General features: G+C 35.8%; 1 protein-coding gene across 3 annotated transcripts in view; it reads right to left on the reverse strand.

Annotated features, from left to right (window-relative positions):
- The window catches only part of LOC130644639 (uncharacterized), a 37,762-nt gene that overhangs the window by 662 nt on the left and 22,409 nt on the right, over positions 1-14,691 (reverse strand). For all 3 annotated transcript variants that reach the window (XM_057450322.1, XM_057450321.1, XM_057450320.1), the window contains 22 exons: positions 7,986-14,431; positions 6,884-7,034; positions 6,595-6,695; positions 6,115-6,222; positions 5,796-5,951; positions 5,540-5,632; positions 5,233-5,405; positions 4,899-5,081; positions 4,732-4,807; positions 4,485-4,580; positions 3,970-4,025; positions 3,732-3,775; positions 3,551-3,625; positions 3,152-3,207; positions 2,856-2,926; positions 2,049-2,100; positions 1,787-1,860; positions 1,598-1,660; positions 1,458-1,514; positions 850-969; positions 633-686; positions 22-102 (listed from right to left, as the gene is read on the reverse strand). In XM_057450322.1, the coding sequence (XP_057306305.1) occupies positions 22-102; positions 633-686; positions 850-969; positions 1,458-1,514; positions 1,598-1,660; positions 1,787-1,860; positions 2,049-2,100; positions 2,856-2,926; positions 3,152-3,207; positions 3,551-3,625; positions 3,732-3,775; positions 3,970-4,025; positions 4,485-4,580; positions 4,732-4,807; positions 4,899-5,081; positions 5,233-5,405; positions 5,540-5,632; positions 5,796-5,951; positions 6,115-6,222; positions 6,595-6,695; positions 6,884-7,034; positions 7,986-14,431 (8,386 nt within the window). The remainder of the gene's footprint in view (positions 1-21; positions 103-632; positions 687-849; positions 970-1,457; positions 1,515-1,597; positions 1,661-1,786; positions 1,861-2,048; positions 2,101-2,855; positions 2,927-3,151; positions 3,208-3,550; positions 3,626-3,731; positions 3,776-3,969; positions 4,026-4,484; positions 4,581-4,731; positions 4,808-4,898; positions 5,082-5,232; positions 5,406-5,539; positions 5,633-5,795; positions 5,952-6,114; positions 6,223-6,594; positions 6,696-6,883; positions 7,035-7,985; positions 14,432-14,691) is intronic.

The following is a 14,691-nucleotide window of genomic DNA, read 5'->3' on the forward strand; positions in this document are numbered from 1 at the left end:
AAGTCCTGTTAAAAAATATACCTGCAACTTATCCTCGTGATTGGTATGGTAGTCGGACAAATGACGGAATTCTTCAGTTAGCTGGAAACAATGTGTAATATGCTGAAAGAAAAAGACGAACAGATGAACAATAGTTATATTTTCCGCTATCTAACTCTCTAGAAAAAGCAAAAACCGTAAACTTGAAGATCAAACAGTATGGTTTGAACTTATGAATAAAAATTGCGAACAAAGCATCTGCGGTCCGCCTATTGTACTTAGACCATGTTTTCACGTTGGAAACAGAGGTTGTCTCCAAATTAGTTTTGTGCCAGATGGGGGTCTGTTCACAAAAATAAACCTAGTCAACAAAATTAAAATGATTCCGAATCGATGGAGATGAAAATAGAAGCGAAACAAGACAGAAAAGAATATAGTTTAAACTATATTTTAGCTGGCTACCTTATACATTATATTCCGGGAAAGAATTCTTCCGATGTGATTTTATTTTGAAATGTATGAACATGATCTTACAAGTCGAAGCGATATCAATTTAGGCGACAAGAAAAGATGAAAAAAACACGAGGACGGGCGACAGCTAGGGTTACCATGATAAACGAAAATTGCAAGTACGAACACAAATCTAACTATACCTCTGGTGCTACGAAATCTTCAGCTACTTTTATACAACTGTGTAAATTCAGGACCTTAAATGATAGCAAAATACATTCGTTTAAAAATAGCGAAAATAAGGAAAGATATCCCTGAACACACGCTCTTGTACTACTCCTACAAACAAAGACCAACTGGCACTGAACTAAAACTCGCAAAACATGCTTAGGTCTAACAAAAGCACTGTACAAATAGTACCTGGTGGGGAGCGCCAGCTGGTATAAACACTGCATCACCAAGACACTGACATATTGCATTTCCTACGACTCCCTCTTCTTCACGCAGTCGATCCAGCAAGTCTTGGTCCATATAAAACGACTAAAAACAGTTTATTTTTCGTCAAAAAGAGTGTAAACATGTTTGTTGCATTCAATTGAATTTAAAATTTATGAAGCCATATTTATTAAAAATAGCCAAAATTTCAGTAACCTTTGCCAGTATTCAAAAGACGAAGTAAAGTAATATTTTCTGGTTGGTAATTTCCTTCTACTTAATAAACTAAAGGGTTGGATTCAATAAGGTAAATAAAGCAGCAGAATAAAACATCTCTAGAGATTTCTTTTGATTTTATTTAGATTTAAAAAACAAAAAATACAACTTTTTTTTACTTTTACAAACAAAGAGTCCTAACGTATAGCCTCGATAGGCTAAGGTATTGCCTCGATATCCTAAGATACATCATTTTATACGATCAACCTATCAATAGGCTTACATAAGCACTGTATTACCAATAAAATAAAAGCTGACGTCCAACATCTTGGAATTTACATTTTAGGAAGAAAACGAGAAAAAGTTTGAAGGCTTACTTGATCATGTATGGGATCCGAACTTTCCGTAATTACTGTGTTTCTCTCTTCAGCAATCTAAAAGTCGAGAAATAGAAGAATGAAAAAAAGAAGAAAACAGGTCCAACGGAGAGAAAACATAAATCTTTTGAGCAACATACTCTTCTTAGGAAGCATCTGATTTTGTCGGCTGAATGTGCTGGAAATATATGCCATAATGCACCCTAAAACAAGACAAAAATTTATAGCTTTTTCACAGTACTACAGTACACTAATTGACGGTAATCAACAACATTATTTAGTATTCGCAGCAGCACCACAAAAAAACGGAGTTAATTCAAGATGCTTACTGGTCGAACATTTGGATCCTGTATTCTTTTCTTAGTGGCTTCGCAACAAGCTCGGTTTACAGTGGTAATAGTATCTAAAAAAACACGAACGACTTGGCTATATTCTGACTTCTTATATTCTAACTTTTTATATTATGATTTCTAATATTATGATTTCGAGAGACACATCTTAACACAATACTTTGTGTTGCACTTGTTTTTTTTAACGTTAACACGTTCACAGTTAAAAAAACTTTGCAGACGTATAGATGATAATACTTACCATTAATTTCTTTTTCTCGGACATCCTCTTCAATGGGAATGCCGACGTAACACTGGAAGAAAAATGGGTTATAAAAATCGATACTCAGAAAACATCAGTTAAATTTAAAAAACTAGTCATAAGTCTGTAAAAAGTGACACAGGAATTTGCACGTCGGAAAAATATACAAGAATATTCGCTCGTTGCTACTTGATGGAGTAAATTTTCACGATTTTAGCAAATCGATGTTTTGATTTTTTTTAGATTTCGCGAAAATTTAATTTCGCGATTTCGCAAATCGAAGTTTTTCTCGAAAATGCATGTTTTTACTCTAGCACTTAATTACAACTATTCAACTATTTATTGGAACGCATACTGTCTTTTATCAGAAAGTTAGGTTTTCAGGACCTGTGGAGCAATATCAACGAAAAATTTATTTACAAATTTATGCAATTTAAAAAAATTGAGTTTGGCCGACGGAATTGATAAAAATTTGCGAGAACATATTTTTGCGAATGACAACAGTACCAATTAAAGAATTTTGCGATAAGGTTAAAAATTCGCGAAATTTAATTCTCGCAAAAATTTATTCTATTACGGTATCATCTTTGGTTTACAGACGAATAGCGAACATTTTAATATAGACTTCAGTAGGTAAATATTAAACAGCCAATTTTTACCCCAGTATAAGTGTAAGAAGTATAAAAAGTAGTTTACAAATCAAACACTAAGTACAAAATTTTAAAATTTATAAAAAACAACACAAAAATCTCGAGCTTGATCGCAAGTGAGAGCAGAGGTAGTTCCAAATAACTGATAAAAACTTACTATCACATTAGTAGCGTCCGATATGTCAAGATGCAAGTTCGTTGTACCAGCACTGGGATACGAGGCGGATCCTATGCGTAGATAAAAATTAAGCATCAACATAGTCTCAACTGACAAAATGTACAAAATTTCTAACTTAATTGATCTAACACAAACTATTACGGTGACTTTTAACATTTAGAAAATTAAATATTTGACTTAAACTATTTTGTTTCTATTTCGCAAAAATGTTTTACTTGGTACAGATGTTGTACTAAACTTTATTTTTTGGTGTAAAAAAAGTTTGCATCCCCTACCGTAAGCGTTGTACATTTTAGGACCGAGATCTGGAACTGCAAAGAAATCAGGCAGCCTGAAAACAAAAGAACTAGCTTATAGAATAAAGCGTAAATGATAGATATGAATCAGTACCTCAGTTGGTACAACACTCTATTTTGCCTAAAATGTCGTGGCTTCGATTCTCACATAATGCCACTGTCTTAGTTGGTCAAAAAACTGTAAGGTTTCTACATTTAAAATAGAAGCTTGAAGCACTCTAGAACTGCCTTTGTGATCCCATCTGGAAATACACAGGTTATATCTCTTAAAATTAGCGAGGTTAACCTACAATATAAATCGCTACATAGGTACTGTAAATAAAAAATCGGAAACAAGAAAAAGAGTATATTACTCAAGTAGAACAAAAAGTATCGAACCTTGCAGCTAGGTTCAATTCACCAGTTCGATTAGTATAACTTTGTGCAGGTAGTGCTTGCATCATATCCGCAAACCTAAGATGATGGTTTTAGAATGTTTATGCAAAGTAACTGTGTTTATATAAAGATTCAAATGGTTGAATTACAGAACTAATTAGGTACATAGAAATATTACACATACCTAGCAGGTAGTTTCTCTTTGAAGTCATCACCAGGAGGCCAATCCTTAAAATAAAGAGAAACTTTATTAACAACTTCTACGTTTTCCTAACCAAATTGCATGAGCGGTTATGTAGACATTTCCTTCGCTTCCACAACGAAATTTTGTTGTGAAGTATAAAAAATAACGCACCAAAAGCCTTTGTTTTGAACTAACTTCATGTTTAATTGCGTAGAAAATTTTAATTGTATCTATATACCTTTAGCTTCAAAAGCGTCACATGATGTTGCAAGTCTGAGGAAAACACAGGACGTTCTAAATTCACAAAAAAATACAGAGAAATGCAGGAATTTAACACCACAGCAGGCGCTTTTATAATATCAGCCGAGCAGGACTGCCCCAAAGCCATGTAATTTAACTTTTCTGAGAAAGCTTGGTCGACTACAACTTGACCAGTTCTCTGCAGCCAGTAGGCTGCAAGAATTCTACTTTGTTAAGAATGTAGCAACCAACGTCAGATATCCGCTAGCTACACTTTTGAGGTGGGAAGAATAAAAAAATTGGAGCGTGCTGAAGTGAGAAAAAATTAGCACTGTTTAAGATTTTTGATCTAACCGAATCACCTAAGAATCGAAGTTCTGTCAAGTTCGCACTGACAGGTGAACTTTGCTCAAAATGACAAAAAGTTCAAAATGACTGCTACTGTGATTGAAACAGCTTCTCACGCCGTCCTTCAGGTTGTTTGTTCGTAAACGATATAACATCTACACTTACCTGCTACGCATTCGAATCCTTTCCAAAAACGATCGATCTGATAATTCTCGATAATGGTACCATCGTAACAGTTCACTATATCACTTTTCTCATTACCTTAAAAAAATCAAAATTTATACCTTGCAGTAGGTTTTAACACCACCATGTATTGTTTGTACTGAGCAACGGAAATCAACATTAACCCAGCGCTACTGTAGAGAATATTTGCTTGCATCCAGCATCACAATACAATGTAACTTTAACTCACCAAAATCTCTACAAAATGATTCAGGCTTCCATAATTCTTCGTTTAAATTGCGATGAACATTTGAAACAATGATAGGCTAAACGAATAGATATCGATGATGACACTAACCAACTTAAAAGTGAATGTTACTAAATGTTACTAAAAAATAAACAATATCCTCGAAATACCTTTCCTTTTAGCCATTCCGATTTAAAGAGTTTCATTGTTTCTTCACAAAACCGCGGTGTCTGTATGTGTAACATTTTATTATCGCAATACCACTCACATTCGGTCGCACTTTGTCGTTTGATGCTTTCGTAATTTTCAAATATGTTGCGTTCGCAATCACTTACTATTGACGAGTCCTGTTGCTGAAACAAAACAAAGTAGGTGTAAAGTGGGTCGTACGTACATGGGTCATTCTTACGTGGGTCGTCCTTACGAGGGTCGTTGTTATGTGCGTCCTGGTAGCAGCAAAACAAAAGAAATACAAAAAAAACCTAGCAATATAAAAAAAGAAACCTCGAAATTTGCGACTGTTGCTAATAAATCCAAATCATTGGTGACGGGTTCAATCGTTTTTTGCACATCGCTGCAAACTTTGTGATGTGAGAACTCCAACAAATCCAGCTGTCGAAATTTGAGACCAATTTGTTTACATACGTTCAACATGTCTTTATGAAGATCCAGCAAAACTAAAATGTTGAAAATATACATAGCAAAAAAAAGAATGATAGTGTACAATTAGAAGTAAAGAAAAGAATGAAAATGACAGCTGTTGAATTAAATAAACAAATAAGTAAATAAACAAATAAAGGTCAAGTGATACCATTTTTCGGTATGATTTCAGTGACGGTGAGAAGGTTAGCATTGTGCTCGTCACCCCCGTCACATAACGGCCAATCAAGGAAGCTGTTGTTTTCTGAAAAGATAAACACTAATGTATGTGAAACGTATTACCTAACATCTTGTCAAAATTCTTATCGATTTTTGTTTACAGCTCAAAATGTAAATTAACTTATCAATCACACATGCTAGAGAAAATACAGACACAGAAAAAACACAAACATGATGACAAAACGTACCTTTTCCACTGCTTTGACCGTAGGCTGCTTTAAAACAATCCAAACAAACGCCAAACCCACATTTGTCACATGTCCAATGGGTGTTAAATATCGTGGTCGCGCAAATGTCGCACATTTCTCGTACACGCAACACAGCACGTTTCCACGCGTTTTCGCCTAACAAACACGAACAAGAATTACAGTACCACAGGAAACCCTGTTGCAATAACCTTTTACAAATATAGCAGGTAAGCACATTGCTCAGTAAATAAGACACGTCTACAAGTTTGGAGGCTCATAAATCGGTTATATAGTTCAAAAACATTTTTCAAAATGTTACCTTTTTTGCCACCCTGCTTTTGTGCTTCGATCTCTTGTACGACTAACTGTTGAAACTGCATTCCAACATGTCGTAAGATTTGTTTGCAGATACCAAGGTCCAACTTTACTATATATAAAAAATAAGATAGAAATATTACCAGGAGAAAAATACCTCTTTGAAGGTATATACGTTCTTTAAAACTATGGTACAGACTAGAGGGTGGAACAGACTTTGTTAAAAGGTTCAACAAACCCTTTCCAGGTAGTGAAAGTAATATGCAATTTTCACGAACACATTAGTTTTTGCTAACAAAATTAAATTTTGGCTTTTCTCCATTTTTGTTTTCCAAGTTAAGTAAAAATTTCATGAAAAAATTTGCTACACCATAGTACTGAACACGTGAAAATATCTGAGGGTGAGTAAGTATTTTCCCTTTAAGCGAAAATCTCTTTTTCTTAATTCTTTGGAAATATAAAAACGTAAATGAAAGAAATGTACCATCGTTATTGTACACCCAATGGAGGAGATCTTCTTTTTCCGCTGCATCTGCCGTACAGAAACCAGCAGCTCTTATTCGCCCCGTATCAGTTGTAACCAATCTACAGTTTAATATGGTAATATATAAATATGTTAATGAATTAATTTTATTTATTTTCCAACAGCTTCATACATACTGTGAAAAGCCTGATATTTTAAAAATGATATTTCAATTAAATTCATTTAATTAAAGTTCTCAGTAGTCATTTTTTGATTAGAATAGTACTTGGTATGACACAGATGCACCTACCGTCTGAACATAGTAAACCGACAGTACGCATCCGCCGTTCCTTCTTTACAATCAACACATTTTGGCAACTTTGGAAAGTTATCACATGTAGTGGTTTGAAGCCATGACTTTTGTTCAATTTGACTTGATCTTAACTTCTTTCTATTAACTCCTAAAAAAAATTTCAAAAAATAGGAGAATAAAAATTATATTCTAGGATGACCAAGATTTTTTTTCACGGTTAATTTGTAATTTTATTTATAACCCTATAATAACTGTTTATGAGGGCAATACCGGAGATTATTGACCAACGTCAAAGTATTGCCCGAGCTTGTGAGGGCAATACGTGACAGAGGTCAATATTTGAAGGTAATGCCCGAAATAAACAGTTATTATATGGATTATTATCCGGGTGCTAGATTTTTCAAAAAATATAACATTATAAGCAGGATGTAGAAACCATGTCTTTATAGACACTATTCCCATGGAACGGACATTCGAACTAGAAATATATTTTTTTAAATCGAATATCGTGTAAACATTACAGGTTATATCGCAGCTACAAAAAAAATAAAGTAAGTTTCACTAATATACGTGTTTTGTTTACTTTTTTCCGTGCTGATTTACATTTAATGCTACCGTATTTAAACTATAAAACTGTTGCTATGGTAGCAGGCAATACCGTGGGATATTGCCCGCTATGACGTAAGTTTTGACCAATCACATTGCACGATTTTCGAAAATATTGATGCCGCCCTTTTACCCGGGTAATAATATAATATATCCAACACGGAATACAGTTTTTCCGAATTTATATTCTGCTATATTCGGATTCCTTATAAATATGGGGGAAGGCAACGTTTTAGAGATATTTTGCTAAACAATTCAATAGCAAAAAATCTCGAAGAATTACAGATGTTTAAGAGGTTAAAAAGAAGTTACTGCAACTTATTTTTCTCATGAAAACACAGTCAAAACTGTAATACTATCAGTTTGACAGGATGAAGTTTTCAGCGTGTTTTTGGGTGGATAATTTAACAGCCATATTTTTTGTCAACAAATATGGTTATACGACTACAGGAGATGTATCAAATGTCTATTGAATTAAAATCATCAAACTCACCGTCATCACTCGAAGAGACAATTTTTCTCTCTCTTTTTCTTGATTTTTCTTGACTTTGACCACGCCTTGCTTTCACTATTTCTCCAATGTTTGGTTCACTTTTTATGTCTTCATCACCTGGAAAATAATATCTCTGCTTCTTTTTCTTTGGTTTTAATTCTTCTTGATGGATTTCCTTAGTCATCCGTTGAGAGGACATTTTCAAATTCTTCCCTGGGGGTTTCCTACAATCTGTCAACAAGACTTTGAAGGGACTAGTCAGCTTTTTATCACCACTCGTCGGGCTTGAAGTAGTCTCCTGATTTGATTTAACAATATTAGGTGCATTACTTTGAGCATTCAGGGACGAGATAACATTTGATATAATAGTATTCGAGATCGACACCATTTCACCATCAGTTGTTTGTTTGATACGCAAATACTTGTTCCCGTTGTCTTCGTAGATATCAAACCCTGCAAATTTATCACCATAAAAAGTTTTAAATTGAGAAACCAAGGCTGATATGACTTGATTCGATTTGTTCAGCTTACTTTTAACTGGAACCTGCGTTGATACCGTAAGATTAGTACAACCAGTCGTAGGCTTAGATGATACACCACTAACTTGATTCTTAATACCTGCTTTCACACCAGCTGCTTTCATCTTCGTTGGAGTAGACGTACTTACGGTATGTTTGGATGTCAAACTCTGCGTGGATGTTTCACTAGACATATTTTTCATTGACTTCAACACATTTTCGTCAACGTACTCACATCGAACTTTATTGTCTTTAATTTTCTCAATGACATCCGGTGGCAAAAGCACGTGATTTACACCACTTGGTACAGCTAAATGCACAGGTGGGGATTTCGGTGGGGAGCCTGGAGGAGAAAAATCATTTTCCACTGATGCTTTACAAGGCGTCTTGCTGGGTTCAGGCTTTATAGGTAATACGTTTGATTGAGAAGGCTTCGCACGTATGTCTTCAGTAGTAGGTAAATGTGTGGTACAAGACAGGTTAGAAACAGTGCTATTCGGCATGCTCCTTTTCGATTGTTCAAGCAAATATTTGAAGGGTATTAAAGGAAGACTAAGGGGCGACATTTTTACACTGGTAATTTTTGCTTCTGTTGGAATTTTACCATGAACAATGGTCGCGGTAAACCTTTTATTAGCGCTCGTAGTTGAAACAGTCTGAATTGTGGATGTCACAACTTGGCTTGAGAATATTTTAATTTCGTCCGTTCCTTGTTTTATGATGTCATTACTTTTAATTTCTCTCACCCCTAGCTCCATGTTATCCTTAAGTTTTCCATCTTTCTCACCTAGTTTTGTGTTGCAGTTACTTTCACCCTCCTCCTTACCTGCGTTTTGAGCGTCAGCACTTCTAATAAATTCCTCATCTAGTTCTGTTTTGTTATTGAGTTCATCTTTTTTCTGAGATGTTTCGGACGAATCCGCCTCGTCTTCTGCATCTTCTTCTGCCACTTGACATTGATGCATCTTCCATTGCGTATCTGTCGCTACACTCCTACTGCTTCTCCGTACTTTTATGTCACCAATCAGTGCGTTTCTTTCATTTTTATCGGAATCGTCAAAGTGTCGCCTCTTACGGGGCCTACTTTCTTTATTATTTTTTGTGATCGATTTTGACAAGTTTGGTGGAAATTTTGCGGCTGCTTTGTTTTGCGTCACGACAGAACTGGACAGGGAACTCAAACTGGTGTTTAATTTGGACTCCAATGTCTCACCTTTTTTTCCCATAGGCATAAAAAAGTTTACAGGTTTCACCTGACTTGTCACCTTAGTAGAAAACTGTGATGTGTGCGCATCAAATGATGGTTTGATAGATGCTTTTGGCAACGTAAGAAATCGAATTTGATAGCCACTTGAGGATGTTGGTGTCAGCAGCATTGGGGAAGACGACAGTAGACTTTTGCCTTGTAGTACAAATCGCATTCCTTTGCCTGCTAAAGATTTAAGATCTTGTCCTTTCATAGGGCTAAGTAGGCTACGTGGCACCGTGAACGAAAGAGGTGACGTTGAGGTGAAGTTATTGAAAAGTAATGCAGAAGTCGTACGAGCTTTTGTGACTGAGGCGTCTGTCCTTGTGTTTGTTTCAGCAGATGTCGCTGCTTTCATTTCGTTCAACACTTTTGGAGTAAACACTAATGGTGATGCTGAAGATACACTTCCATTACCAACTTGTGTTTTTTCTGTTGATCCGGATTTGGCTAATGTAACATTACTCAAGGAGGCTTTAGCAGCTGTTGCTGGTGTTAGGACCAAAGCAAGTGATGAATCTGATGTCTGCGGTGACATTGCCAACGATGCTGTAGTAGTTACGGGTTTATTCATGTGATTCAAAGTCCTTGAAATTGGTTCCACTGATAATGGGCAAGCATCACAAACTTTGTTTATTGAATTGGTGTGCAGAGAAACTTTCCCATCATTTCCAACGGGGTGTTTCCATTGTCTGCTTTCAATATTAGCAGAGTTTTTCAATTTCTGTAAGGTATCCACAATCTTTATGTTTCTGTAGTCTCCTTCAGAAGCTACGTACGAGGCTACACACAATGGACCACTAACAGGCAATAATTGATCTTTTGCTTTAGAAACTCTGCCAAGTTCTTCTGTGCCTTGACGCATTGAAGTTTTGCCGTTGGAACTTAGAACTCCTTCATGAAGTTGAGTATGTTTAGTGGTGCCCACTGAAAGTGCAGTATTAGTCTGAAAAATTTCATTACTGCACGTCCTGTTGTTGGCGATGACGTTCTGCATGCTGGAAAGATTCGTTGGAGATGTTTTATTGACAGAAGACAAAATATTTTGTATAAAGAATGATGTCGACATAGAGGATGATCTTGGATTGTGAATAGGCGTCGCCAGGGAAGAAGTCGAAAATTTTTTCTCTGACTGTTTTTTATTAAAAACACTTGGCGACATAAGAGGAAATGATGAAGATAGTGGGGCTTTATTTATACATGTCGTAACAGTTGCAGCTCCATGTGAGGCTTTAGAATTACTTCTTGTAGCTGAGAAATTAGTTCTATGTATTTCAGAACTTCTTAAGGTGAGAGGACTGTTATATATCATACGTTTTAGATCATCGTGAGAATCAGTAACTTCGAAAATTTTGACACACCGCCGACCTGCGATTTGACATGATTGAGGTAAAGTCAAGCGTTTATTCATTTGTTTATAATGTGCCTCGTATGCAGGGTCTTTTACTTCTATAACCTTTATTATTCTTGGACTATTTCTTTCCTTAGAAACACTTATACTAAGATCAGCTGCAGCTTGCAATTTATTGTTTTCAGTAACAGGAGTTTTACAATTGAAACCTTTATCTGTATATTCCTTAGAATCACCCAAACTTTTGCCAACTTCTTCATCTTTTTGTAATTTCTTTATGTGTTGTTTAGTTTGCAGTCTTGGTGAGTTTTGACAACTCACTGCAGTTGCAACAGACGGGGTGGAAGTCGGTAAAGGTGGTTTTACATTAGGTGAGGTTACACACGGTGCATTTGGGTCATTGTCTTCATTTACAAATGTGTCTGGCCTTTTCAAAGAAGGACGCCTTCGAACGCTTTTTCTATTTTTCCCAATCAACGCTATTATGTATTCAGATACAACATTGTTAAATTTCTCCCCGATGTTCTCGTCAGTACTGCTGTCACTTAACGACCTTCCATCACCATTTGTATTGATAGGTTTTGAGTCACGGCAGACTTCATTGAAGTTGTTAGCTTCATTGACTACTTCGGCAGCAATTGAAGTATCAGTTATATCATTAAACGACTGATTTGGAACTGCCTTCTTAATCTCAGACAAACTATCCTTTACGTTTGCTCCTAATGAACTTGTTGAAATAACCTTTGTATCTTCAATGCCTTTGTCTAATTTTTCACAACACGGCACTTCCTGATGCATTAGTTCATTCGTTGGAAGTTTTGGCAAAGAGGATACTGCCGCTCCTTTTGTCAATATACCAGGACTAGTTGAGATTGTTTTATCATAGCTTTCACTCTTTCTAATTTCCAGATTGTTGACGACTTGGTCCTTTCGAGGTGCAGTCAAACTTAGGCCGGATTTATCCAAACCTAAGCGTTCAGCAAATCTATATGATGGATGTTTGCATGTATTTGCCTTAGCATAATACGTTGTCTGTGGATGACTAACAGCGAAGTTATATTTTGGATCTTTTGTTGAAGTTTCTGCAGTCTCACAAACGTGTGAAATTTCCAGTTTCGTTTGAGGAATTTTATCTTTCGCCAGGTTAGTATTGTTTGTTTCAAAATCCTTCTTAACTGAGGTTTGACCAGTTTCTGACAGTTTCTCAGATTTTGCAATCGGTGTATTCATTATAACGGAAACTGGTTTTGAATCTTTTTCTTTTAGTGATGTGACTACTGAGCAATGCAGATCAGAAGCTTCATTTGTTTCTTGCTTTCCACTTTCGTCAATGTTATCCGTATCATTTAATATGTTCTCAAATATTTGTGCAGTTGGATTTGTGTTATAAGAGATCGGATACTTTTCAAGAAGACTGTCAAGGAATGCATCGTGAACTGTCGTATTTAGGTCAATAAAAGGATTTACTTCGTAACCAGCAGAAGTCACGGTATTAGGTGTTGTTTGCACAGCAAATGGTTCTGCATTGTCTTTTAAAGTTCCAGTTGTCTTGGTAGGTAGAGTATCATTGTGATATGATGACATGTAGTTCTCTATCGTAATCCTGTCTCTCTTCTTCCTACTTGGTTTGCTTGAAAAAATAGATGCTGCTGTATTGCTTTTAGTTTCAATCTTGTTCACTGCGTGTAACATTGGGTTAGAAGAAGAATTACCGAAGTATTGGGATTTTCGAATTTCGCATGGATCAAATCCTTCAGTATAGCTAAACGCACGCTTGGAAATACACGGCATATTTGTAGAGTAAGTAACAGACGTGGTTATCGGTGTTTCAGAGCTGCTTGCCATTACATCTGGAACTTTGTCGGTGACACGGTAGCCATCTGGTAGGATTGCATTTAAACCATGGTAATCTATTGAATTTTGAATTTGATTATGTTCCTGCTCAGCAGCGGCTGAGTCACTTAAACTGCGATTATAAAATTCATTACCATAATTGTTGTATATAGTTGAAAGGTGTGGTGTTGCTTGAAAATGATCATTGTGGCAATATGGTAGCATATCTTGAGATGAATTCAAGGACGAATTGGATTGAGATTGCATTAACTGAGAGATATAGTTGAGATTATTAAAGTTGTACTGTTGGTTGGATTGAAACTGTGGTAGGTTATTGTGATTGCAAAGGGTTGTAAAGTTCTGGCTGTCGAAGGCATTGTACATTTTCTGTTGCATGTGTGAATAACAACCAGGCATACCATTTCGCAACATCAGTTTGGTGGACAATTCCTGTTGACATCTTGCAACAAACGAAGTTAATTTTTGGTAAATGAAGTCCCATTTTAAATTCGGGTCCCCCACAAAGAAATCTTCACTGCCAATGTGCTGTAAAGTTGGTAGCTTGCTGACATATAAGAATGTTTTCAAACGATTTTCCAATCTTTCAGTGTTGTTATCACGTTTCTTTTTGCTAAACTTTATTAGTTCCTCTTCTAAATATTCTGTTGTGCATTTCTGCCGGGATAGGTAAGCTTGGAGATAAGCAATAGATGCATACTCATAGGATGTTGGACCACTTTTAGCCTGCATAATTTGTAAAAGTTCGTTATTTGACCAATTTTCCACTTTATTATCACCTAAAGTGTTCTGTTGAGAGAGAGATAATTGATGATTTTGTCTATAATCAGGATTGGAACTATTTGAACTTCGAGAAAATTGAAAGCTCTCCCGATAAGTCAAAGTTTTGTTCGCATGCATTTGATTTTGTTCATAGTGTTCTCCTGTTGAGTCAATAAAACCACCCTGTGATAAATGACTATAGTTTTTCTTTGCCATTTCTTTAAAAGATGTTGCAGTGGGGCAGGAATTGTTGGAACGTACGACAGCACTTTCACTATTCTCAGCTGGTGGATGATATTTCTTCTGTGATCTACGTTTAGAAACTTTCTGTCTTTGATTTTTGCTTTTCTTATCCGAGCTTCCATGGTTTTGAAAGTTAATTTTACTTTTTGATTGGGAAATAACAAAATCACATTTCTTGGAATCAGAGTTTGTAGTAGGATTATACTCAGTAGAATTTATACTTCCAATTGAACGTTCTAATGCAGTTATTGCAGTACTCTCACAGTTAGTTGCTTTCGAAGAAATGCCAATACTACTGAGTGGCATGAAATTATCTTTTGCAGCGTCAAAGCTTTGCATATGTTCTGAGTTGTAAGGGTTTGATAACTTTCTTGTTTCTTCTAGGATTTCTTTTATGCTTTCGAGAGATAACGTGACAGGCGATTTTGGATTTTTCCTCTTTTGAAAACTGCTTAGTTTTTGCTTTGATGCAGTACTAAAAACAGTAATGACCATATAATTAACAATCCATACAAGGAGTTTACGCAAAGGGCACACAAATGGAAATAATAACTATATAGTGAACAATAATTATTTGTTTGCTGTAACATGGATATGCCATATCACAGGACTTGAAATCCTGTGAAACTTTTTTTCAATTAAAATATTAGCGCCTATAACATTATGTATTTTTTTTTCTTAACGAAATATTAACTGACAGACACAAGTCCGAGTTGATAGATTCTCGGGTAAAGT

The sequence above is a fragment of the Hydractinia symbiolongicarpus genome, chromosome 5 (genome assembly GCF_029227915.1).
Source record: "Hydractinia symbiolongicarpus strain clone_291-10 chromosome 5, HSymV2.1, whole genome shotgun sequence".
Lineage (NCBI taxonomy): Eukaryota > Metazoa > Cnidaria > Hydrozoa > Anthoathecata > Hydractiniidae > Hydractinia > Hydractinia symbiolongicarpus.